A 25976-nucleotide genomic window follows, 5' to 3' on the forward strand; every position below is an offset into this window, starting at 1 on the left:
GGATGGGGTTTCTGTGGCCAAGGCTCTGTTTGTTTATATATGTACATGTGTGTACGTGTCACTTGTAGGTGGGGAGCCAGGATAAAAGCAGGTGAATACTTGTAAGCTCATGAGTTCCTGCTCTGTGGGCCAGGCCTCCGGGGTGTGTGGGTGTCTGTGGGGGGGTGCATGTAGCTGTGAGTGGCGTAATGTGACTCTGGTCTGTATATGTGTCTATGTCTCCGCACGGGCAAGTGCTTGAATCAGTCAAGTGTGACTCGGAGCTTGTGTGTGTGTGTGTGTGTACGCGCGCGCGCACACGCGCTTGTGTGCCACCAGAGGAAGCAGCAGCAAGAGGCAGGAGCATCGATCCGAAGGAGACAGCGCGGGGAGGGGGACGCTGGGGGCAGACACCTTCCCTCCCGTGAGCGCGCGCGCGCGCGCGCACTCATACACACACACACACACACACACACACCACAGTCAGACACAAGCCACAGGGCCTCGCAAGCAGGGAGACGGCTCCGGGACCCGAGGGAGGCAGCGCCGCCGAGCGCAGCCAGGAGGAGGGGGCGAGGCAGCGGGGGGAACCCTCGATCCCGCTCCCCGGTCCGGGGTCCCCGCGCGCACACCGGCCCAGAGACACCCTCGCAGACACTCGTAGGCGCGCACGCGCACCCTCTCCCCTCCCCCGCCGCCTCCCCTCCCGCCGCCTCCCGGCCGGACGATGGATCCCTGCAGATCCCGGGGCTGAGAGCACCGCGCACCGCGCCGAGCCCGGGCGGACCGAGCCGAGGCGAGCGAGGGAGCGCGCGCGGCGGGCGGGCAGACGGAGCCGAGCCGAGCCGGGCCGGGCGGGCCGCTCCCTGCAGGGCTCTGCGCGGCGTGCCGCGGCGGCCGCCGGCTCCCGCTCCGGGCCATGAGCCCCTCCGCGGCTCGGCGCTGAGCCCACGTCCGGCCCCGCGCCCCAGGACCCGCCGCCGGTTGCCGGGTTCCCGAAGCCCCCTCAGGTGGGTCTCCGATTCCCCCGCCTTTGGCTGCGGGACTCCCCAGCGCCTGGAAGCCGGGACTTTCCTCCCCTGTCGCTTTCCCTAGCTTCTGGGGCGCCTCAGTGGCTGGGGAGGGGGGCGGGGGCCGAGCAGGGCATCTGGCTGCGTCGAGAAGCTAGACTGGGGTGGGGGGGGGGTGCGTCCGGGGCGGGGACAGCTCGCTGTCATAGGGAACCGCGCCCCCCCCCATTTCTGTGCAGCCACCTCGGGCTGCCCTCTACCCCCCACCCCCCACCCCAAACATGCACACTTACAGCCTGCGCCGTTCTGAGAACTGGAGACGCCTGCAGGTGTGGACACAGGCTGGGCCCCTCTCTGCCTCCCTGGGGGTTTCTGACCCAGGTTTAGCTCGTGGGGTCGGGGTCGGGGGTGAAAACCCAGACCTAGGGACACCCTTGACCAGGAACTCCTGAGGCCGGGTTCAGCCCATTTGGGGGAGTTTCCGTCTCCAGGATGGGGTGGACATTCCTGTCCCAGAGTGACCCCACATCTGGAGGGAACTCCTGTGCCTGCCTGTGGGAATATGGGGACTTCCCTCTCGTCCTCGGATGACCACATCTGGGGTCACCCCTGGCCCAGGAGGCTTCCCTGGGAGGGCATTCTTTTGGCCTAAACTGACCCCCAAGTCCCTGCATTGGCAGGAACCCTCTTCTGGGAGGGTGTCCACGGGGCAGCCACCTTTGGGCTTGCCCACCAGAGAAGTCTTCTGCCCCCAGAGGCAGTGACCTCTGGAGGGGGGGACTCCGGATGGACCCAATTGGAGGGACACCATGTGCACTCTCAACCCAGGGCAGTGACTGACTCCCCACCCCTCTCCCCCCAGATCCCCTCGGCCAGGATGGAACTGAAGGCTGAGGAGGAGGAGGTGGGTGGCCTCCAGCCGGTGAGCATCCAGGCCTTCGCCAGCAGCTCCACCCTGCACGGCCTGGCCCACATCTTCTCCTACGAGCGGCTGTCTCTGAAGCGGGCGCTCTGGGCCCTCTGCTTCCTGGGCTCCCTGGCTGTGCTGCTGTGTGTGTGCACCGAGCGTGTGCAGTACTACTTCCACTACCACCATGTCACCAAGCTCGATGAGGTGGCTGCCTCCCAGCTCACCTTCCCTGCCGTCACGCTGTGCAACCTCAACGAGTTCCGCTTTAGCCAAGTCTCCAAGAATGACCTGTACCACGCCGGGGAGCTGCTGGCCCTGCTCAACAACAGGTGGGGGGCTCCCACCCATCCCCACTCCCACACACCCCATCTGGGTGCTTATTCTCTAGTCCACCATACAGCCTAGACAACCCTGCCCTCCAGCCCCCAAAACCTGCCACTCACAGCAAAGGAATTGGGGTACTGCCAAGCACCCAGTTAAGGGCACCCAATCTCTGATCCCAGCGTGGTTCAAAACAGCTCCGCCCTTATCCAGCCTGAGCTGTGCGACATGGTCACACTCTCTGGAGTGACCTCTGCCCACCCTCTTGCTACTACGTCTCAATTGTCTCCTCTCTTGGGAGATCCGGGCATACTGTCTTTAAAGGGTAGAAACCACGGTATGAAAGCCATAGTTCCTGCCTTGAGCTCTCTGCCCACCCACCCTTACCCCTGTGCTCAGATGCCCGACCCCTGGGCAGCCAGTGCAGATCCTCTGTCTTCTCAGACCCTAGGGGGCAGATCCTCTAGACACGCTCAGCTCTTCTTTTGGGCCTTTGCCCAGGGCTGGATGCTGCCCTTCCCCCTGGGCATGGGACACTGGAGGCAGAATGGAGGCAGGAACCGAAGATCCTGCCAATCCATGCACTGCTCACCCCTGGGCTCCAGGTATGAGATACCAGACACTCAGATGGCAGATGAAAAGCAGCTGGAGATACTGCAGGACAAGGCCAACTTTCGCAGCTTCAAGCCCAAGCCCTTCAACATGCGCGAGTTTTATGACCGTGCAGGGCACGACATCCGAGACATGCTGCTTTCCTGCCACTTCCGGGGGGAGGTCTGCAGTGCCGAGGACTTCAAGGTGGTGAGTGAGTCCCCTGGCTGGCGGGGCATGAGTCAGCCGGACCCCTGAGGAGGAGGAGACTAGGAGCCGGAGGGCCTCTGGGAGGATGTTGTATGTTCCTAGGGTTCACTTCTGGCAGAAGCGGGACTTTGTTTAGTTCAGGGGGGCATTTGCTGTTAGTGAGGGCCTCAGCCTTGTGTCTGTGATGGCAGGAAAGAGAGCCTACAGTGCATAGATGTGCGTGTGTGTGCGCACACACATCTAGCAGAGCCCCCCACCCCATCAAGCTTACCTTCTGGGCCACAGGTGTCAGAGCTGGGGGTGGCGGTGGATAAGCTGCAGCCTTGTTACTCAGAATGAGATCCAAGAACCACCACCTGGGAGCCTGAACAAAAGGTAGAACTTTGCCACCCCATTTCTCAGACCTACTGAGTCAGAATCTGCAGTTTAACATAATCCTCAGGTGGTTTGAGTTAAAGTCTGAGCTGCAGCATGAAACATGGGAAGTAAGGGAAGGAGCTTTCTCTTAAAAAATTGGACAGGTAATTCTCTCTGTGCCACCCCTGCCCCTGGCCACTACACACACACACACACACACTGTCTGGTTGGGTTCCCCCCTTGCCAGCCCATAGTCAGGGTCTGAGGAAGAAGAGATGATTTGGGGCTCATAGCATGGCTGAACTGGAGACTCCCTTTGCTTCTTGAAGTAGAGATGCCCCATAAATACTCATGCCCCCCGCCCACCACCACAGATGGGGCTGACTGGCATCTCATGTGACAGGTGATTATGAGTAAGTCATACAGGTTGCTGGAGGGTTAAAGTCAGGCAGAGTGTGGAAAGGGGCCAGAGGAACTGGAGCCATGTGTGAAAAAGAGTACCAAATGTGAGGATGATGCCTGGAACTCTTCTGAACACTCTCTAGGCTCTCCTTCAATCCCCTGGATGAATAGTCATATTTATCTCTATTGAACAAGTGCATAAGCTGAGACAGAGAGGTAGAGTGAGTTACCCAGATCACAGAGCTGGTTAGTGAGAGACTCAGGATTAGAACTCATGTCTCATTCAGTCCTAACGCAGTGTGCTCTTTGCATTAATATTGCTGACCCTGGAGTCACCATGTTCACTTCCAATTCTGGCCGTTGCTCTTGAAAGCCCAGTCTCCTTAGGACTCTTTTTCTATGTGTGCGTGTGTTAGCCACTCAGTCATGTCCAACTCTTTGCGACCCCACGAACTGTGGCCCCACCAGGCTCCTCTGTCCCTGGGATTTCCCAGGCAAGAATACTGGAGTGGGTTGCCAGTCCCTTCTCCAGTTTTCTCTCCATGTCTGCCCCTAGTTCTCCACTCTCAGATTCTCCCCTTTTGCTCCCTGCCCATTTTCTCCCACGCTTGCTTCCTCCCTAGCATTAGGGGAGCATGAACTGCATTTGTGTAGAAAGGTTAGAACTATGGTCATGCTTGTTTTTTCCTCTGAAGTTATTCAAGACTTCCCAATCTCTTTAAGCCTTGCTCTCAGACCAGTTTTCATGGGCCTTTGTCAATCCTGCTGGACAAAGTTTACATGACCACAGTCCTTGCTGAGCCAAGCTCATAGGGAGCTTGCTGCTGCTGCTGCTGCTGCTAAGTTGCTTCAGTCGTGTCCAACTCTGTGCGACCCCATAGATGGCTGCCCACCAGGCTCCCCTGTCCCTGGGATTCTCCAGGCAAGAACACTGGAGTGGGGTGCCATTGCCTTCTCCGATAGGGAGCTTAGTGTGATGCAAGAACCATTTCCTTCCCACTTTTTCTTCCTCAAAGCAGGTGAGTGCTAGATTCCCCAGAGCCCAAGACCAAAGGGCTCCCAGACTCACCAACTATATTTCCAAGGGTAGTAGAACTGTAGATGAAGGTGGAAATGAAAGCCAGAGCCCTCCTCCTCTGCAGCATATTTCACACAAGCAAAAGGGACCATCAAGAAAGACAGAGGGATGACCCTGGGGGATGGGATGGGGAGGGAGGCGGGAGGGGGGTTCTGAAAGGGGGGAACACATGTGCGCCGTGGCTGATTCATGTCGATGTATGGCAAAAACCACTACAATATTGTAAAATAATTAGCTTCCAATTAAATAAATTAATTTTTTTAAAAAGAGGGGACTTCTCTAGTGGTCCAGTGGTTAGGACTCCACACTTCCACTGGAGGGGGGGCGGTGCAGGTTTGACCCCTGGTTGGGGAACTAAGATACCACATGCCACGCAGCCAAAACAATTAAAAAAAAAAAGAAAACCTATTAGATCGAATGGTTTGTAGTGTTTGGATAAGGACAGGAATTTGTTGGCTTGACCTGGGAAGGTGCTAAGGCAAAAAGTGGGGTTACCATTAGGTCATAGAAAGTGTATAGTTGAGGCTTCATTTGTCCTTTATATCCAGGAAGATTCCTAGTGGTGATGCTAACATATATTTTGGTTCATGGAAATTGAGATACTGAACTGTGATTGGTCCATGTTGTCTGAGGGGACAACCCCACACAATTAGATGGAGATATGATTGGTCCACAGAGTTCCAGAGCAATGAGATTTCTTCCTCTTGCTGGGGAGAGATGCCTGGCTAGAATCCCACAGCCCCAACACTGGCACTTCTTGGTCCTGGGTTGTCAGGGAAGATTAGGTTTTTGCTGTTTCTAAGCCCATGTGAAAGACCTGACCTGAATCTCGCTGGATCCAAACTTCTCAGACCTTCCTTCTACCCTCTCAGGTTGCCCTCACCGCATCCCTTTCTACTCTGCCCAAAGGGATGTCCCTATACATGGGAGTCTGGCTGACATCTCCCTGGTGGAGAAGGGTGCTGGCATTCTCCAGCTCTCTGGCCCTAAGGGGCAAAAACACTCATGCCTGATATTCCACCTTCTTCCTTCTTAATTAACACCTGCCTCTCCATCCTTGCTGGTCTCTGCTAGGCCAAGAGGCGTGTATCCAGCCCCTGCACAGATGAAGCACTGATAGAAAACATCTGTCTGTCAGATCAGAGCTTAGGGAGACCATCCTGGCATCTTTTGCTCCCTTGAGAGTAGAGGTTCTTAACCGGGCATCCAATGCCAGCTCAACGTGTTCACAAAATAGAGCATGTGTGGACACATGTGAACTCTTCCGCAGGTTCCAAGGGGAACCTTCATCCAAAAACAGGACCCCTGAATCTGGAGGACAGTGCAAGGGGCATAGGAAGGGCATCCTATGGTCCACCAGCTCCCCCGGTGGGGTCTGCAGTCACAAGCGTTTCCCCCAGATCTGCTTCTGAATCCTGCTCAACCTCAGGGGATGACCTGGTGATCGAAGAAGTGGCTTGGCCAGGTCCATCCCCCAGTGGTGGCAGAGTCAGCTCAGGAGAGTGAGGGGAACCTGGGCTAAATCTGGGAGAAGCTGGTTTGGAAACCTTTGGGGACTGAAAAGGCAGAGGGCCATGGGGAAGAGCTTTCCACAGCAGCCCAGTTGGGTTGACCTCAAAACTTTCTCCTGAGCTACCAAAGACCCACCCACAGGCCCTCTCTTCCCTGGCCTCCTCTTCTCCTTCTTGATGGGGTGTCTGGTTGCCAGGGCAACAGGGTCTGAGACTCCACTCACCCCCCCCCCCCCGCCACTTTGAGGCCAGCCAGGCCAAGGCAGGGCAGGGGTTCCAAGAGGGGGCCGGGGGCGCAGCTGTCTGCTGGTGTCTGGGTGGGGGCCGGGGGGAGCGAGCACAGTCGCAGCTGGTGCCAGCCTCCAGCTGCACCTTATCTGTCCCTGGCAGTGGGAGCGCCGATGTGGCTGGAATGCTGAACAGTTCCAAGGGGAGGGGGCTGGCAGATGGTGGCCTAGTGTGCCCTATGCCACCCCCCTTCTCCAGCTGAGACCCAGAACCTTCGCCTGGGGGACAGAGAAGTGGGAATTCATCTCTGAACCCTGCAAGAGATGGAAGGGAGAGGCAGAGAATGGAAATCTCTGGGTGGGTGTGCAGGGGGGATAGTCTTCTTTCAGGAGGGGGTGGACCTGGGGACAAGGGATAGGGGACAAGAATCCCTGGGGGACCCTGGAGTGGCAGCATAAGCCTCTCAGAGGAGAGGTGGAGTGAGGAGGTGGACAAATAAATCCCCTCAAGTTTCTGGACCTGGACAGGGAGCTTCTGGAGCACCTAGGGGAGGTGAGATGCTGATATGAGAGGGGCGATCCTGGGACCCAGAGCGTGGTGGCAGAGGTCATCTTAAAGCGAGCAGAGCCAGGCATGGTCGGTCCCAGGGAGAGCCAGGACTAGCAATGAGAGCTTCCTTATCTCCAGGGCTGGCTCTTCCGGTTCACTGACACCCCTCACTCCATACGACCCCACAGCAGCTCAGACCTTGGGTCCCTGGGGAGGGCCTGACCTCACTCCTAAGGTCTGTTCCCTCCAGTTGGGCAGGGAGTGGAGGGGCTGCGGTGGGGGGCTGCTCAGACTGCTACTCTCAGAGAGAGGAAGGAGGGTCATTGGGCTACCGTGTCCAGAAGCCTGGTGGTCTTTGTCTATCGGGGGAAGTGGGGGCGGATGGGGGAGCATGCAGGGATTGCGGAGGGACAGGAGGAGCTGGCGGCAGAAGCTAGCTGTGGGGAAGGGGCACCCCGCCTTCAGGCATTCTTGGGTGCCTCCTTCAGCCTTACCCTTCCCGTCTCTCCCTCCCGCTCTCAGAAGTGTCTGAGGTTGGAGGGGAGGCAACTGAATAGAGCCCATTGCAAGAATCCAGGGGACCCTGCATTGGGGTCTCTCTCATAACACACACACACATAACCCTTGGGTGACTCAGTTTCCTCTCTCACCGCCTCCCTCTCCTCCTCCCCCATCCCTTGCTGTTTCTGACTCCGCCCCTCTCCCAGACTGCTGTCAGCTAAGAGGTTACTCTAAGTTAATTGATCTCCGGCTGTTGGCTAAAGTAATAGGGAGTTGATGTAAGTGCCTCTGGGGGCAGAGCCGGAAATGGAGGGGTGCGGAGGAGCAGCTTCCAAGCCTTGGGCTTTCTTCTGCCCCAGCCAGCGGAGAACCACCTCTAAGGTAGGGCCACCTTGGCACCTGGTGTGCATCCAGAAAGCAAAGGGGAGGCCTGCTGAGAGGTCTGAATGTCTGTGCTGGCAGACTCTGGAGGTGGCTCGGAGCATGCTTCAACTTTGTGGAAGGCAATCTGAATTCCTGGGGATGGTGAGGGAGACTGGATGTTAGGCAGGAGGGCTGGAGTTGGGAGAGTCAAGCTTCGCTGAATTCCTTCCTGTGACCCTCTGAGCCCCTTAGAAGTGCCAAGCCCTGCGCTGGGCACCAGGGGGCAGTGGTGAGCATGCAGATGGTGTCCCTGCCCTCAGGGAGCTTAGAGCCACGTGCTGTAACCCCAGGAGGCACAGAGGGTAGGGGCGGTGCTCAGGGAAGCCTAAGGGTTTCAGAGCAGAGACTCACATGCCAAGCATGAGAGGACCCTCATCATCTGGGTGGAGTCCTTCCAATCTCCCCAGCCCAGCTCAGCTATTCCGAAACTCCAGTTGTACAGAAAGTATGGTGTCTCCCAACCCCAGCCTCCTCCCGCTGATGACCAGTCTAGTTCTCTCCCTCAAGGGTCCTTGTCTTTGGTCAGGCTCTGGAGGCAGGAGCTGTCCCTCACTGTCCATCTGAAGTGGCTCCAGGGGTCTGTACCCTTCAGCTGAGAACCTTGGGATCAGAACTCTGGCGAGGGGTTCTGGGAGGCAAAGCAGGGAAGGACACAGCTTGAAGGAGAAGAGTGTCTGGTTTGGGTGGAGGGTGCAGCTGGGCACTGGCACTCCTGGGATCTCTTTTGGGCATAGTTTCATCTGGCTCCATTTCTCAATTTCCTGTGAGCCAAGGGGGCTCTGAATGGATTTTTAAATTTGCCAGGGGGCAGCTTCTCCTTCAGCTTCTGGGACTCTCTGGCTAGCCCCTGCTGGCTCATGGGTGGAATGGGTGTGCAGTACGTTTCCCAGATATATGCATCAGGCATCTTTGTGGAAAATTTTGAAATGAACATGAAACTGCAGTGTAGTTTCAGTCACCTTGAGGGGAAGTTCCCTTAAGGAACTCTAAGGACAGAGACGCTCACCCCAGGCTCTCCAACGCCATTCCTGAAGGAGAAGGAGGGCAAGTTGTGTCTTTTCTGAGCTCCTATGAATTCTTGGAAAGACAACCCTTTCCCTAACCCCCTCCATGTGGCCGACAGTCCTCGAAGCCTGGGAGGCTGGGCTTTATGGCTGAGTATCGAGTGTCTCTGGTATGTCGGCTCTTTCGTGCCTGGCTGGGAACATCCCTGGGGAGAGAAAATGCTGCAGTGGCCTTGACCCTGGACAGCAGCCAGCTCAGGCTTCCTCACCACACGCTGCACATGTGCCCTAGGTGTACGAGAACCCGTATGCACCTCTCTATGTATGTCTGAAAGTGAGAGTGTGTGGATGTGGATTAGGTTGTGATGTGGACAGGGATGGATGTGCGTGGGGGCACATGCAGCTCGCTTCATGTAGCCGCGGGAGAGAGCGTGTGTGCCCATGAACCTCGGCCCCATGCAGAGCACATACCAGCAAAATCAATCCTCTCTTTCGGTCATGCTTTGCAGCTTACAAATTCCCTTTAAATCCTATGATCCTTATAATTCTGGGAGGCAGGAAGATGTTAATATCTTCACTTGAAAGATGAGGAAACTGAGGTCCAGAAGTGTTACATGAACTGCCTGAGGCCACAGAGCCAGTAAATGCCAGAGCGTAAGCTTGACTTCAGATCTTCTATGCCTGATTCTTTGTGGGTGACCACAGAAGTGGGAATGTGTGTAGTGGAAGAGGGTGCCCAGCTCCCCATCTGTAAAGAGACAGTGGGGGTGAGACAGGAAGGAGAAGCAAAAGGATGTAAAAGAGAAGATCCCCAGCCTCAGGATGACTGCACCATCTTGTGACTCCTGCTTCTTTGCTGCACCATTTGGCCAAGTCCCAACCTTAGAGGGCTTCCCAGGGCCCTAGGGGTAAAGAATCTGCCTGCCGATGCAGGACACATGGGTTTGATCCCTGGGTCAGGAGATCCCCTGGAAAGGGGCATGGCGACCCACTCCAGTATGTTGCCTGGAGAATCCCATGGACAGAGGAGTCTGACAGGCTACAGTCCATGGAGTTGCAAAGAGTCGGACACGACTGAAGCAACTTAGCACAGCATACAGAGCACGGCCTTAGACGGACCCACTACTGGCTTCCTCAGCCACGCTCTACCAGAGGAAGTCACATGACAGGCAGGCTCAGAATCACATTGTGCTCATGATCAACATCCTTATAAGGGCCTGCAGCACTGCCCTGGCAACCCCACTGTTTTCCTGGTCAACCTGCTCTCCCCGTGATTACTGTAAATTTCTCCATGCTTCTCGAAGCGCCACCCTTCCTAGCCCTGCTCTCACCCTCAGCAGATGACCTCGCCTCTTGCTTCGCAGGGAAGATAGAAGCCTCAGATAAGATCTCTCTGCTTCTCTGGGTTCGTGCCCCCAGAGGGGAACATCCATCTTATCTAAGCTGAAATCTCAACCTATTCTTACCATCTGATCTCCTTTGACTTTTGTGGGAATTTTACCTTAAAGATCCTGCCTCTCCCTCCTTTATAGTCAGTCTCTCTCCAGTGGAACCTCCCCATTGATAGTGAAACATGCTTGAGGTTCTCCATCTTAAATGTATAGCTATAATGACAGCTAATATTTACTGAGCACTTACTATGTACCAGGCTTTAGGTTAAAATAAAAACAAAACAAAAAATCTCTCAACTCCACTACACCCCCCACCCCGCCCAGTTCCCACAGTCTCTCTCTGCTTTCTTTCACAGACAATATCCTTAAAATTGATGAATAGATTCCAGTATCTCCATTTTCTCATCTCGATCTCACTCTCTGATCCACTCAGGCTGCCTTCTTCCTCTGTCCTCAGCACTCCTCCAAAATGGTTCTCGTGGAGGCCGCTAGTGACTGCCATGTGTCCAAAATCCACAACCATTTTTTTATCCTTGATGTCTCGAAAATCATTCAAAATGGTTTACCACCACCTTTATTTTTTTTTAAGCAGGTTTGCTTTATTTATTTATGGTTATTATTTTTGGCTGTCTCGGGTCTTCGTTGCGGCATATAGCCTCTTCATGGAGGGCCGCTGGCTTCCTCTGCTGCAGCGCAGGGGGGTTTCTCTCCAGTTGGTGCGTGCAGGCTTAGTATTTCCCCCAAAGTGAAAGTGAAAGTCGCTCAGTCGGGTCTGACTCTTTGTGACACCATGGACTGTACAGTCCATGGAATTCTCCAGGCCAGGATACTGGAGTGGGTAGCCTTTCCCTTCTCCAGGGGATCTTCCCAACCCAGGAATTGAACCGGGGTCTCCTGTATTGCAGGTGGATTCTTTACCAATTGAGCTATCAGGGAAGCCCAGTATTTCCCTGACCAGGGATCAAACCCTCATCCCCTGCATTGGAAGGCAGATTCCTAACACTGAGCCATCAGGGGAGTCCCCCACAACCTCTTTTTCACATGACTGTATTGCCTGATAACGGTATTCGCTTGATTCCCCTGCTTTGTCTCAGTGCTCCTGTGTCCTTGCCAGTTCGTTCTCTTCCACTTGGCCATTAAATGTTGGCACTACCCAAGTCTCAGTCTCAAGCTTTCCTCTTCTTCTAAATCGTGATTTAATGGTACAGCTTGATGCATTTTTCATTCGTATATTTTTACACTGGTGTATTTATGTAATATTTTATATATTACATCAGTGTGTACTTACATTGATTTAAAATTGTAAAACATGTCTAGAGTCCCAGAAAGTTCCTTCAGACCCTTTCCTAGTCAATCCTACCCACAAGAGTTAACCACTGTTCTGGCTCCTGTCAGTGGAAGTAAGGTTCACCAGCTCTTTTTTTTTTTTTTCATTAGAGGATAATTACTTTACCATACTGTGATGGTTTCCCCAGTTCTTGAACTTCCTAGACTATGTAACCTTAATGCAATATATACATGTTTGTGTTGGTCTTCTTTTGCTCATGACTACATCTGGAAGATTCAGTCTCTGAGTTAATATATAGTTAGTTCTTTTTCAATGCTGTGTAGTACCTCATTATGTAAATAGCATAAAATTTATCCATTCTACTCTTGCTAGACATGTGGGTTGTTACTAGTTTTTGGCTATTATACATAAATTTACTGTAAACATGCTGTTACTTGTCTTTAGGTTGCTATATGCACTCATTTCTCTTGGGTATATGACTAGGAGGGCTTCCCTGAAGGCTCAGTCAGTAAAGAATCTGCTTGCAGGACAGGAGACTCGGGCTTGATCCCTGGGTTGAGAAGTTCCCCTGGAAAGGGACATGGCAACCCACTCCAGTCTTCTGTCCTGGAGAATCCCATGGACTGAGAAGCCTGGCGGGCTACACAGTCCATAGGGTCGCAAAGAGCTGGACACGACTGAGGGACTGAGCATGCGTGCACAAGGACCAGGAGCTGTGGTTAAATCATAAGTTAAGATTCTGTTTAGCTTGAATGGATCCTACCAAATCAGGCCACTTTTCTGTCTTTTCTAAAAAACTTTATATTCTATTCCTGAGCGGTCTTGTCTTCACTCGTGACTTCAGTCACCATGTACACACAGATAACTGCCAAATGTATATCTCAGCCCAGCTCTCTCCTCTTAGCATCAGCTTCAGTGGCCAATTTTTCACTTAACATCTCCACTTGGATCTCCCCAAGGCTCCAAGAACCCAGCATATGCAAAGCCAAATTCATCATCTTAGCTCCCAAACTTGTCCTGTACTTGTGTTGCTGATCTAGTGAGCCATTCACCCACTTATGCAAACTAGAAACCATCCCGGGCACTCCATCTCCCTCTCCTCCCTACCCAGGTCTCCCAGTGTTGCCTCCTGAATATGTCCACTCCATCTCCATGTTTGAGGCCACCCCATGGCTCCATGTCCCACCTAGACTGCTCCAATGGTTTCCTAACAGAACTTGTAGAACCCCTCAGTCTCTTCCAGAGTGGTCTCTTTAAAACACTGCTCTGATTGCTTGAAATCCTTCCATGGGGAAATGGACCAGAATCCTAACCCTGAGGGGTCTGGTCCTGCCTGCTCTCTGGCTACATCCTTCTCCTCTTAGCTGTCTCCTCTTGGGACTTTGCAGTGACTCTGTGCTCTGGAATTTCACCCCCACCCGCACCAACACATACATAAGCAGACCTTTACCTAATTACTCCTCCTTATTCTGTAAGTATTTACCCGGCTGTGTTGGGTCTTAGTTGTGGCATTTGGGACCTTTCATGTGGCACATGGACCCTCTAGTTGTGGCATACAGACTCAGTAGCTGAGGCACTTAGGCATAGTTGCTCTGTGGCATGTGAGATCTTAGTTCCCCAACCAGGGATCGAACCCCTGTCTCCTGCATTACAAGATGGATTCTGAACCACTGGACCACCAGGGAAGTTGTCCTCCTTATTCTTTAGATTTCAGTCCAAACATCACTGTCTCAGAGAAGCCTTCCTCAGTTTCTAATCTGGGTCAGATTCCCCTGGCACTCACTTCCACGGAATCATATTATTTTTTTCATAGCACCTATCATACTTTGCAATTAAGTATTTATTTTTGCAATTAAAAAAAAAACAAACACTGTCTCCCCCACTAGATCATAAGCTCCATAAGGGCCCAGTCCTTTATCTTTTTTCCCACAGTGCTCAGCACAAGCACACTCAGGAAAGATTTGATGAGTAAATGCAAAAATGGAGATGGAAGGGATTTAGTGAGGAATGACCTACTTATAGTGTCAAGCCCACTGCTTGCTCTCCATGAGACTTGAATGGGTCATTGTGCCTCAGTTTCCCCATTTATCAAATGGGGAGAGATTACTCAAACTTGCTTATTTTGCTGGGTTTTATATATGAATCCCCTGAAGCATCAACTGAAAAGCAGGAAATACTTCCATAGAGGTGAGGGGTGGGTGGAGTTAGAAGGAGATGTGGAGAAAGTCAGAGAGAGCTGGGTGGCCAGGCTTGGCTTGAGAGAGGTCCTGGGAAGGCAGTGATGCGGGGAGGAGCTGCGTCTTTGGATGGAGAGTGCAGAATCGAGTGGTGTTCTCAGGGTGTGTGCTGCCTGGGCACTTCTCCCGGGGTCCCCTGTGTGTGCTGGCGGGGGAGTCTGTGTGTTTGGCTTAACCCATTCCTCATCTCCCTATTACTGTGACAAATGTGGATTATCTACCTACCGGAACAAGATGAGGAGGAGAGAAGGTTAGAGGATGGAGGAGGGAGGAAGAGCAGTTGAGGAGGGGTGTGTGTGTGTGTGTGTGTGTGTTCCCTGCCCACAAGAGGGCTGTGTAGGTGTGGGTGTGGGTCTTTGTGTTCGAGTGGGGGAAGAAGTGTCCACCCACAGCAGATTTGCTGCCCTCAGGAGCTGCTCCGTGTGTGCTTGCCCTGCTCTCTGCGGAGGCCCAGCACAGGGAACTTCCCTGCCTTAGTTTCTTCCCTCTGGAAGTCCAATCTACTTCCTCTTCCAGGGAGGCTGCAGGAGGGGAACGATGCCCTCTAGTGGGCCTGGGGTGCAAGGGCAGCTGCAGTTTCCCCAGCCCAAGCCTCAGTTTAGGCTGGCCCACCCCCAACCGAGTCTGGAACTCACCTCTGAAAAAAAAGGCATCCTGGGCATGCACAAAGCACTGCAAGAGCTGAGGTTTGGTAAGCAGGAAGAAACGCACAGGGGACAGGAACCAGAAAAAGAACCCGTAAATTCATACAGGAGAAGCCTGAGGACAGCAGCTAAATGCGGGAGGTCTCGCCTCATCTCTACAGTGACTTAGCTCTGGTTGGCCTGGGTGTGCCTGGTCTTGTCCCTCCTGTTTCTCCACGTGGTCCCTGGGTCCTGCTCTTTCATCCTCATGGCCCCTTTCCTTAAGGAGCTACTGATGACTGTGCATGCCCAAAGGGACTTGAGCATCCCTGGATCCTTCAGTCTGTTCTGAGTAGGTACTCACTATGCCCTGGAATCAGGGGAGGCTTCTTGGAGGAGACAGCATGTGAGTAGGGTCTTGAAAAATTAGTAGAAGGTTTCCAGAGAGTCTAGGGAAGGCATGATACTGTGGATGAGCCTAGCGTGTCTGTGGAATGAAAGAGGGCCTGGTGGCTGGGCGCTGGTTGCTGGACTGGGGAGGGTGGGGAGGTGAGGCTGGGGGATAAACTGCCAAGGCCTTGTAGGTTTCGGGGTGTGGGGTAGGGGTTCAGGGGTGGGGAATTGAATTTTACCAAGAGGCCCTGGGGAGTGATAGAAGGTCTTGAAGCGGAAGAATGGTCAGAATTGCATAGCATGGACTAAAGGTGGGGAGAAACTGCAGGGAGGCGGGGAGTGAGGGAGACCAGCTGGGAGGCGTTTGTTTAGGGGAAAAAGGAGGTGGCCAGTCTGAGGGCAGTGGCTTAAGGATGGAGAGGGACCAGATCTCGAAGGCTGCTCTTCTTCTGGGGCCTCTGTGTCCCTGGCAGCAAAGCTGAGGCTACAGGTCCCACATCAGTCAGTTCTGCTGGAACCTGGCACCCTGCCTCCCATCCTTGACACACTCTAGGGTCTCTACATACAGACGGAGGAGGAGAGATGTGTGAGAGCAGGGAGGGGCAAGGAGGAAAAGGAGGGGAGGGAGCCTGGGGCTGTGGGTTGGTTAAGGACTAGAAAGGCCCAGGGAGACTTGCCTGACCCCCTCTGTTCCTCCTCTGGCCCTGTGGAGGAAGGGTTAATTCGTTTCCCCTCCCCCGCCCCTCCTCAGGTCACCTTCTAGGCCCTGGAGACTTGGCTGATGGCTCAAGTTCCTCAACCAGTGGCCCTGAGTAATCAGAGCACAGAAGGGCCAGGGGCCTGGGGGTGGGGACTGATGAGAGCAAGAGGAGCATCAGAGATGCAGGGGCTGGCGGTACTTGCGAGGCTGAGGATTTGGGGGTACCCCAGGTTGATTCCCAGCACTCTCTCTACCTGACCCAGGACCCTGTGTCAGTGTCTCAGAAGGGGAGGCCTGCAGCTGCTCTCCTGTACCGTTGTGGGTGGGCAAGCTGGGAGGGGGAGTGGTGATCTGCCAGGAAGCTTTTGAGCTGCGAGAGACAGGGTCCCTCCCCCCATTGCCGGGAAATGGCTATAAATGAGTCTGTGGTCAGTGAGAGACCTCTGCTAATGGAACCTGGGCTGCCCCCCAAGCCACAGAAGGGAGTGCAGCTCAATGTGTGTTGGGGGATGCTGACTGAAGCAGAGCAGGGGTCAGGGGAGGGTGGGGAGGATCCATGGTGTCAAGGATGGCTAGAAGGAACTGGAGGCTGAGGGAGCGATTAGGGGTTCAGGGAGTAACCGATGGTAAACTATGGTCAGCTCAGTGATGAGAAGCAAGTTGAGAGTCAGGGGAAAAATTAGAGGGGACCTGGGGTATAAGAGTGTATGGGGAGAAGTGGGGGATAAATTAGTTAATTGGGGAGATTATAAATCAGGGGGAGTTAGAGAAGAAGTAGAGCTTAATTAGAGGTACTGAGTGAGTATGGGGGCTCAGATAAGTCAGAGGAAAGGCCAGATCAGGTGAGAATGAGGGTGAGAAGGCTGAGGGATGACTGGAGGGTGAGAGGGAGCCTGAGGGGGTGTGTGTGTCTTCGGGGAGGGGCAGAGACTGTTGCTGGCTGAGCGAGAGCAGAGGACTTGGCTAGGTCTCATTTCACCTGGAGAGGTGGGTACCAGGAGCCCCAGGGCTTCTCCAGGGTTTCCAGTCTGTCCTTGACCCTGTCAGTCCTGCTGGAGCTGGCGACAGGAAAGGGGCTCCAGCCCCCCTCCCCTCCATCAGCCTCCCTTTCTCACTGCCATCAATTATTCATAGGCTCAGACACCCGCCCTCCCTGGCAGGGCAGGCTGGCCCTCCTCTCCACGCCCCGCCCCACCTCAGCCACGCTGCCACGGAGGCCCTGGCGAGAGGGGGGACGGCCAGCCGGGCGATCAGAGGACCGGAGGACCCTGCCTAGGGTCACAGCCCCGTCCCCACTCTCCCGCCAACCTCCCGGGGCCAGGAAGCCCCCGGAGAAGATGCCCATCCAGATCTTCTGCTCCGTGTCATTCTCCTCTGGAGAGGAGGCCCCTGGGCCCTTGGGAGATGTATGGGGTCCCCGTCAGCAGCAACAACGGGATAGCTCAGACTCAGAAGAGGAGGAAGAAGAGAAGGAAAAGGAGGCAGAGAGGAAGGAGACCAGAGAGGTGGACTCACCGATGGACCTGGTGGCCTTCGCCAACAGCTGTACCCTCCACGGCACCAACCACATCTTCGTGGAGGGGGGTCCTGGGCCGCGGCAGGCCCTGTGGGCAGTGGCCTTCGTCCTGGCACTGGGAGCCTTCCTGTGCCAGGTAGGGGATCGAGTTGCCTATTACCTCAGCTACCCACATGTGACTCTGCTAGACGAAGTGGCCACCACGGAGCTGGCCTTCCCGGCGGTCACCCTCTGCAACACCAATGCAGTGAGGCTGTCCCAACTCAGCTACCCCGACCTGCTGTACCTGGCCCCCATGCTGGGGCTGGACGAAAGCGATGACCCGGGGGTGCCGCTCGCCCCCCCAGGGCCCGAGGCCTTCTCCGGGGAGCCCTTTAACCTGCACCGCTTCTACAATCGCTCCTGTCACCGGCTGGAAGACATGCTGCTCTACTGCTCCTACTGCGGGGGGCCCTGTGGCCCTCACAACTTCTCGGTGGTGAGTGGAGCCCGCGGTGTCTGCCGTGTTCACGCTGACTGTGAGCGTGGCGACCATGCTGGTGACCGTCCCGCCCCTCCTCCCTAGGCTACCCAGCTCCTGTGACATGCCTCAGAGAGCCCTCACCTGGGAGCCCCAGGGTCTGCAGCTGGGCTCCATTTCCAGGGCTGTGCCAGGACTGCCCTCCCTGTTAGAATCCTGGACACACAGTTGGTAACTAGTTGCTGCCGCAAAGCCTCCAGCGTCTCCCCGAATATCCTCCAGCGTGTCCAGCCCTTTACCAAACCTCCCTATGATCCAGCAGTGTCCACACCTGACTCTGTCACTGAGGTCAGCCTTCGATCTGGTGGCCAGTGCCTATGTGTGGCCTTAACAATTTTGACTGTCATCCCCAGACTGGAGCTGGGACCAGTGCCACCTGGTCTCTGGAGGTGCAGGAGAAGGGTGTGGAAGGGAGGCAGAGGGGTAGGGGTACCCCCTGCACCCCAGCACCCCCGTCAGCAGCATCCTCACGTGGCCTTCCTGTGCTTCTCCTACCACCTGTGTGCATGTGTGTGTGTGCACATGCGTGTGTGTGTGCGCACGTGTGTCTGAGGGAGAATAACAGGTCTCCTCCAAATCCTCCCCTTCCGCTTCCAGTTCAAAGTGGCCAGGGACCCGATTCCCAGGGGAAGTCTAGGAACGTCTAGGGCCTTCCCTGGTGAGGGACCAAGTGACACCCCATCCTCTTCCCCAGCTCAGCTTCCAGTTTCATCTGGCCTGACAGGTGCCCTCCTGTCCCCTACAAGTGCCAGATGCCAGGCCTCTCCTCCCAGTACAGCCATCTCTCAGCCCCCCACCTCTTCCCTAGTGCAGGGGCTGGTGGGTGTCATCATGTCGGTGTATCGTGGACTGACTACAGACAGACAGGGACCTGGAGGTTTCGGGCTCTGGACCTCAGACAGGCAGGGAGTTAGAGGAACACGAGACAAGGAAGGGGTCAACCTGGTTTCTGGGATCTAAGAGTAGAGGAGGCACTTCTCAAGCAGAACCACCAGGTGGCAGCAGAGTCCACTGGTCCTCAGCACAGCCCTCGAAGCCGGCGCTCGGGCTGCAGGTCCCAGCCCATCTCAGCCACCAGGAGTTCCTCACTCCCTGGGTGAGGGGGAGGCAGGGGTGCGTGTTCAGCCTGGACTCTGTGACTCACTGCCACAAAACCTGGTGGTGGGGCTGGGGGATTAGGAGTTCTCTACCTCATCTCTGGACCTCACCCACAAAATGGGGGAGTGCTTTTGTTATTTTTTTCCAGAGGGGAGAGGAGGAGGCTGTTCTAGGAAGGGGGCAAAGACTCTACTGCCTAGCAACCCACACACCCTCCCCACCCTAGTCCAGCCTGACACTGTCTCTTTCTCTGGGCTGTGTCTGCACTCACCTTGTGACTTGCTTTGTGGACTCTGTCACCATGTCACAGGAGTGAAAACACACTCGCCTCACATAGGGGAACTTGGAGGCATTCTGGGATGCTGTGGGGAAAGGACCATGAAGAACTGGTTCACTTTTCTCTCTGTGGCTGTGTAATCAGAGCTGCAGTAAGGGCTGCTCTGTGACATGGAGTGGTGGTGGTGGTCGGGGGTCCTGCCCCCGGGGCTGAGATCTCTTCTGCAGCCCTCATCATTCTGCACCAGCATTAGCGAATATGCCAGGTCCTGGATAATTCTGGTGATAAGGGGACAATGATGGCCATGAGGGGCTAATGGCAGAGAAAAAGAGCATGCTTAGCGTGGTCTCGGGCAGAGCAGGGTTTCAAATGCCTGGTGGGGGGTGGAATTTAGGAGAAGAGAAGATATGTCTCAGAAGGCCCTGGGCCTGAGGAGAGGGTCCCAGGAGGGACCAGAGGTGTGGCAGGGATGGGGTCAGATGATGGAGCTATATATGCAGGGGTCCTGCAGGAAAAGGGTCACCCTTCAGATGGTTTAGTTGGAAAGACTGACAAAGGGACTGTTTACAGAGCTGCAGGAGAGTAAAGAAAAACAATGAGGGGGGCTGGGGCACCAGAAATAGTGGGAAATTGTCAGAGTCAAGCTAAAGGAACACAAAGAGGCAACAGTGGTAGGCAGGGAGCCCCCCTGGCAGGATTTGTAGTCAGGAAGGGTCTAAGCCACCTTCAGAACCCTCGCAGATAAATGGCTCGGTCTTTCCCTCCTGTCCTGGTAGACTACAGTCCATGGGGTGGCAGAGAGTCAGACACGACTGAACAAACGTCAGCAGCTCCCTCCTCCCATCCTCTGATCCCTCGCTGATACCTCTAATAGGTGGAACCCAACCTGAAGCCAGTCAGATAGCAAAGGCGCACAGGCAGCGCACCCTGCGGGGATCGGGCTTCCAGGGCACACAGCCGGCCAAAGGACGACGGAGTGGGTGGGAAGGAGGACAGATGGGGAATGGGCTGCTCAGGAGGGATTATTCCTAAAGAGCTGAGACTCCACTAGCTGGAAGGTCCGGAGACAGTCCCCGGAGGGCAGAGCGTATTGGCAGGACTCTCAGGCTCTCCACTCTGCCCTGGCCAGGTCTTCACGCGGTATGGAAAGTGCTACACGTTCAACTCTGGCCGAGATGGGCGCCCACGGCTGAAGACCATGAAGGGTGGAACGGGCAACGGGCTGGAGATCATGCTGGACATTCAGCAGGACGAGTACCTGCCCGTGTGGGGGGAAACCGGTATGTTGCCTCTCTCGGGGGGAGCCCCCTCCCTGTGGCTCCAGGCCTCAGCCTCTGGCAGGGTCTCTGAGGCAGGGCGTGGACTCTCTTCCCTTCCTCCCAGCATCTCCAGCTCCCACTCTACCTGACGGCCACACTCACATTTCCCTGGCTCCCCTTTTCTGGCTCAGTTACTCTCCAAGGTAACCAGCCATCATTTTCCACCCGTGGCCGCCACTCACTCTATAAATAACTCTGTCTCTTCTTGGGCTGCCTGCCGTCTGTCTGGTCTCAGGGGCCTTGGGACAGAGAGAGATGGGGGAGAAGGGAGAAAACGAGGGGGAACAATGGAGAGCCTCTGAGACAGTGAGAAATAATCTGAAACAATGAGATATGTAACGGAAGCCAAGTAAGAGAAGTGTGTAGAATGCAGGCGTCACCAGGGCAGCATGGGGCTGGTGAATCCAGAAGGAGCAAACGTCATGCAGCAGCTCCCTGGGGAAGGGCCAGGGCTCCTTGGACTAACTATCCTCCCCTAGTCTCATCATGGTCGTCTCAAGAGAGGGAGGAGGCCCCTAGCTCTGAAGAAGGTTAGGGAGGAAGAAGAAGCCCTCCCAACACACACCCCTCTCATTCCCATAGATGAGACGTCCTTCGAAGCAGGCATCAAAGTGCAGATCCACAGTCAGGATGAACCTCCCTTCATCGACCAGCTGGGCTTTGGCGTAGCCCCAGGGTTCCAGACCTTTGTGGCCTGCCAAGAGCAGCGGGTGAGAGGGCCACAGGAAGCTAGTCCCAAGGGTGGGGCCTGGGGGCTCAAGATGGAGGCGGAGTGGTGGGCAATCAATAATGGGAAGGACAGGTGAGTTAGAGCCTGGGTAGCCATCTGACTAGTCAGGAGCGTGACTGGTCTAATGAATGGGATGCTCCGTAAACTCTGAGACCCTCAGAGGCTGCAGAGGGAGAGGGGGCAGGACTCCTGAGTTCTGCATCGTGTCAGAGGAGTCCATCAAGGTGACTCGGGGAGAAGTCCCCACACCCCCCAGCTCCCCGGCTCTCCCAGCAGCTCATCTACCTGCCCCCGCCCTGGGGCACCTGCAAAGCTGTTACCATGGACTTGGATTTCTTCGACTCCTACAGCATTACCGCCTGCCGCATCGACTGTGAGACGCGCTACCTGGTGGAGAACTGTAACTGCCGCATGGTGCACATGCCAGGTGAGGCCCCGGGCCCCTCAGCCCGCCATGCCCCCCAGCCCGCCGTGCCCCCACCAGCTCCCTGTGCAGGCCAGCCTCCGGCCAACAGGCGAGTGAGACCAGTTGGCCTCTCCTCACCCCGGATCCAGCACAGTCTATCCCCTATAGTTCTTGCCTCTCTGACCTCAACCCCTGGCTGGACCCATAGGGATTGGTGAGAAGGGTCCAGGAGAGATGGACTGTAGCATGGGTCACCTCCAGTACAGACTAGGCACCGACTATTCCTGCCCTCCACCCTCTCCCAGCTCCCAGCATTTAGGCCTCTGCTACCACCAGTCATAAGACCCCTTTCATCTCCATCCTGTACTGCTGTCTTTTCTCCTTTCCAGGGGACGCCCCATACTGCACTCCAGAGCAGTACAAGGAGTGTGCAGATCCTGCTCTGGGTGAGTGCCCCTGGCCCAAGGAAGTCAGGGGAGGGAAGGAAGTGCTGCCAGCTGTCTGCATAGGAGTCTCAGAGCAAGCTCTCAGGAGCTTCTAATAACTCCTGGATCAGGCTTCGTGTGCACCCTCCTGTCTGACTCTGGCAAGACTGGGCATAGCATCTCTAGAGGCCCTGTGAAAAATGAACAGGGGTCACCTGGTGGCCCTCACCAGCTCTCATCAGCACCTCAGCTGATTGACCCCGGAGCGCCCTGAGAGAAGGAGATATGGGGATTAAGAAATATCCATGGGGAGGCTGGGTGAGGGATCAGCACTGCTGGGCACAGGGCTGTAATGAAGGACAAGTCAGAAAAAAAGAAGGGGGCTCGAGCTTCCTTTGGGCAGAGCCAGGTTGTGGGTGTTGGGAAGGTGCTGGCAGAAGGGCACCACTCAATTGGCACCTCTCACCTGGCTGGCACAGACTTCCTGGTGGAGAAGGACCAGGAGTACTGTGTGTGTGAAATGCCCTGCAACCTGACTCGCTATGGCAAGGAGCTGTCCATGGTCAAGATCCCCAGCAAAGCATCAGCCAAATACTTGGCCAAGAAGTTCAACAAGTCTGAGCAGTACATAGGGTAAGGGCTCTGGCTGTGAAGGGTAAGGGACGGGCCCTGTTGGGGTTGGCAGACAGGACCAAACTGACAACACAGGGAAGGCCACCAAAGAGTCTCAGATGGGTATGGAGGGAAGATCAAGTCAGAACACGTTAAGGAGGCACCCCTTTCTCATTCCTCCTCTCTTCATCCTCATGGCTATAACTGGGATCGCCTTACAATTGGCAGTGTGTGGAGCGGCTTTTCAATTACCCCATCATATTTAATCCTCACAACACCTCTAAAAGGCAGGCAGGTAGCCACATCAGCAAGTTTTATAGATACGGAGACTGAGATTCGGTGAGGATAGCTTGCTGAGGTCACCCAGCTAGTAGGGGACAGAAATGCAACTTGAACCGAGGTCTCCTCTCCCACCCCCTCTGCAGGGAGAACATCCTGGTGCTGGACATTTTCTTTGAAGTCCTCAACTATGAGACCATTGAGCAGAAGAAGGCCTATGAGATTGCAGGGCTCCTGGGTGAGCTGCTGGTAGCACCTGTCCCCTTCCCACGACACGGGTATTGTGTGACACTTTACCACCCAAAGCGGGCTGCTCACCTCTGTCCCACAAGGCTTCCTCCCCTGCCGGCCCTAGGGGGCTTCTCCTGACCCAGTGAGCTCCGCCGCTCCCACTGTGTCCTGACTCCCCTGACCTCCCTGTGGGCCCCCCTGCAGGTGACATTGGAGGCCAAATGGGGCTGTTCATCGGGGCCAGCATCCTCACGGTGCTGGAACTCTTTGACTACGCCTACGAGGTGAGTGGGGGTGGGGTGTGGGGCGGGGCCACGGGAGGGGCGGGGTTCCAGACTGCCCACCCACCCGCCACCCCACTTCCGTCCCAGGTCATAAAACACAAGCTGTGCAGAAGAGGGAAGTGCCAGAAGGAGGCCAAACGGAGCAGCGCGGACAAGGGCGTGGCCCTCAGCCTGGATGACGTCAAAAGACACGTGAGGGAGCGAGAGAGGCGCGCCCTCCAGCCCCATCCCTTACCTGACCACCCCAGGACCACCCCCCTTGCCACCTCTTCTCCTTTGCCTCCCCCACGCCCCGGGGGCACCTGCGGCCCTTCCGATAACCGGTCCCTGTCCTGTGCCCTTCCCCCAGAACCCGTGCGAGAGCCTCCGGGGCCATCCTGCCGGGATGACGTATGCGGCCAACATCCTACCTCACCATCCGGCCCGAGGCACTTTTGAGGACTTTACCTGCTGAGCCCCGAAGGCCACTGTACCAAAGGCCTAGATGGGGAGGGCTAGGAGAGCAAGGGGGCCCCCAGCTGCCCCCCACATCTGCCCTGGGGACTCACTCCCCTCTCCCAAGGCAGCCCCCCACTCCTGGGCGGTCCTTTCCTCTTGAATGTGGTGAGGAAGGAGTCTGGAACCACAGAGTCCTCTCCCCGCCTCAATCCCTTTCTTTTCTTTCTTTTCTTTTTCTTTTTTTTTTTTAACAAAACTAATCTAAAACAGAAACTTAAAAAGAGAGAATGGGGCAAGTGACCTCAGGCTGCCCCTCTCTGCTCCATGCTGCCTCCCACAGCTCCCAGCCTGAATTCTGTCTGTCCGGCTGTCTGTCATCGGAGTGTCCACCTACATTTTGCTGCCACCAGTCACCAAAGCCCCCTTCCAGTGGGGGGTGGAGGGGATCCCTTGGGGTCTGGAGTTTGGTCCTAAACCAGAGAATGTACCTTGAAGGGGAGGGCTAGTAGGGGGGGCTTCCCCAGCCTTAAGAGACCCTCTGAGCCCAGTGACCCCCCCCCAACCCCAAGTCTCCAGGCAGGAACCCTAGTCCTGTCTGTTCTCCCCCCACCACCTGGTAACCTGTGAAGTCTCTAGGGAGGTGGGGGTGGGGGATCCCCTGAAGAAGTGGAGCTGGGACACGATGTGGCCCTGGTGCTGTAGGCCACATCCTGATACCTGCAAGTTCACCCCCCACCCCAGAGCTGCTGGAGAGAAATCGCAAGAGGCAGCCCTCCTCTGCCGTCCCATAAGAGATCCAGCTGGTTGGCCTCCAGCTCAGGGAGCCGGGCACTGGTGCCTAGCCTCACTGGTCCCTCTCCCCCAGGCCCCTGCAGAGGGCCACATCCATAAATTTTCTTATGGAATTCTCCCAAGTCCTCTTCTGAAACATTTGCTTCTCTCAACAACTTCATCTGCATTTTCTATTTCTATACGATACAGACTCTATATTGCTATATCTCTGTATATACTTTCCCCGACTCTGTCTCTATTTCATCCCCTTGTGTCTCTAAGAACAACCCTCTCCACCCCTCCTACAAGTTCCCCTTCTGTGTTTCCACCCCTTCCCTGGTCTCTGAATGCCTTCTCCTGTATAAAGAGTTGGACTCTCCCCTGGTGTCTGTACTGTGTACACACATCCCTCTAAGAAGCACAAGGAGACGACACGCGCATTGTAACCTTCGCACTGTCTCGGTGGCGACATAAAGGAAGCTGTGAATTACAAGCTCTGCCTCTTTCTGGCCTCACCCTGTCCCCCCAGCCTGGGTTTCCTTTGCCTTCCCTGCAACCTTAACATTCCCTCCCCTGCTCCACCCACCCCACTGTCCTTTGCCTGGCTGACTGCAGCCTCCCCAGGGAAGGGGTTGCTACAGCGAGAGCCCCCACCCATGGGATGGAGATCTGCTCTGCGCACTAAGGCAAGGGTGGCAGAGACAGAGGGAGCTGTGAGCTGATGACTGCAGCAGAAGCAGCAGGGTGTGGACCGGCAGAGGCCTTCAGTCAGTGGCCTTTGCCTCCTTCTGGATGCCCAGGCCTCTTTGCTCACCTAATACCCAAGCCCACCCCTTATACTTTCTGGTGAGGTACCGTTTGATAGTGGAATGAAAGAGACAGGCCTAGAGGGGACATTGAAAGCTCTGCTATTCTGTTCCTCCTTTCCTCCCTTAATGAGAAACCAGCGAGATAGAGGACCTGCCATGCCCCCTCCACCAGGCACTCCTCCCAGACCAGAGCCCTGCCCCTTCCCAGGCCTTCTCTGTCCAGCTGCCTCATAGCCTCCAACCCCAGAACAAGACCTGTGGCAGGTCATCTGTGCATTCGCCTGGAGCTGGAGAGTGAGACCATAGGATCTTTGGCAACTCTTGGTTCCCAGGAGTTCCTTAGAAATCAAACCTCTCCAGAGGGAAGCAGGAGCAAGGCCAAAGGGTGTGCAGTGGATGGGGAACAGCAGGCAGGGCTATGGGTGACGCATGCCTCTGGTCTAATAAACTGGGTTTTAACCATCTCTTCTTCAGTGTCGTTCTTCTCTTATTTGAATAGTATTTAGGCCTTCCCACTAAGTGTCTAGAGCTGATTTTGGCTTGGGGCCACACAAT

The 25976-nt window shown here is 55.4% G+C and overlaps 1 protein-coding gene across 1 annotated transcript; it reads left to right on the top strand.

Annotated features, from left to right (window-relative positions):
• Positions 1-1866: 1866 nt before the first annotated feature.
• ASIC1 (acid sensing ion channel subunit 1) lies at positions 1867-25885 on the top strand. The gene is made up of 12 exons (XM_055566344.1): positions 1867-2228; positions 2826-3025; positions 20010-20093; positions 20224-20397; positions 21019-21146; positions 21443-21593; positions 21962-22018; positions 22477-22630; positions 23035-23126; positions 23324-23403; positions 23491-23595; positions 23753-25885. The coding sequence occupies exons 1-12, from the start codon at positions 1867-1869 to the stop codon at positions 23855-23857; spliced, it is 1692 nt and encodes a 563-aa protein (XP_055422319.1). The 3' UTR covers positions 23858-25885.
• Positions 25886-25976: the final 91 nt, after the last annotated feature.

Source organism: Bubalus kerabau, chromosome 1, assembly GCF_029407905.1.
Source record: "Bubalus kerabau isolate K-KA32 ecotype Philippines breed swamp buffalo chromosome 1, PCC_UOA_SB_1v2, whole genome shotgun sequence".
Taxonomy (NCBI): domain Eukaryota; kingdom Metazoa; phylum Chordata; class Mammalia; order Artiodactyla; family Bovidae; genus Bubalus; species Bubalus kerabau.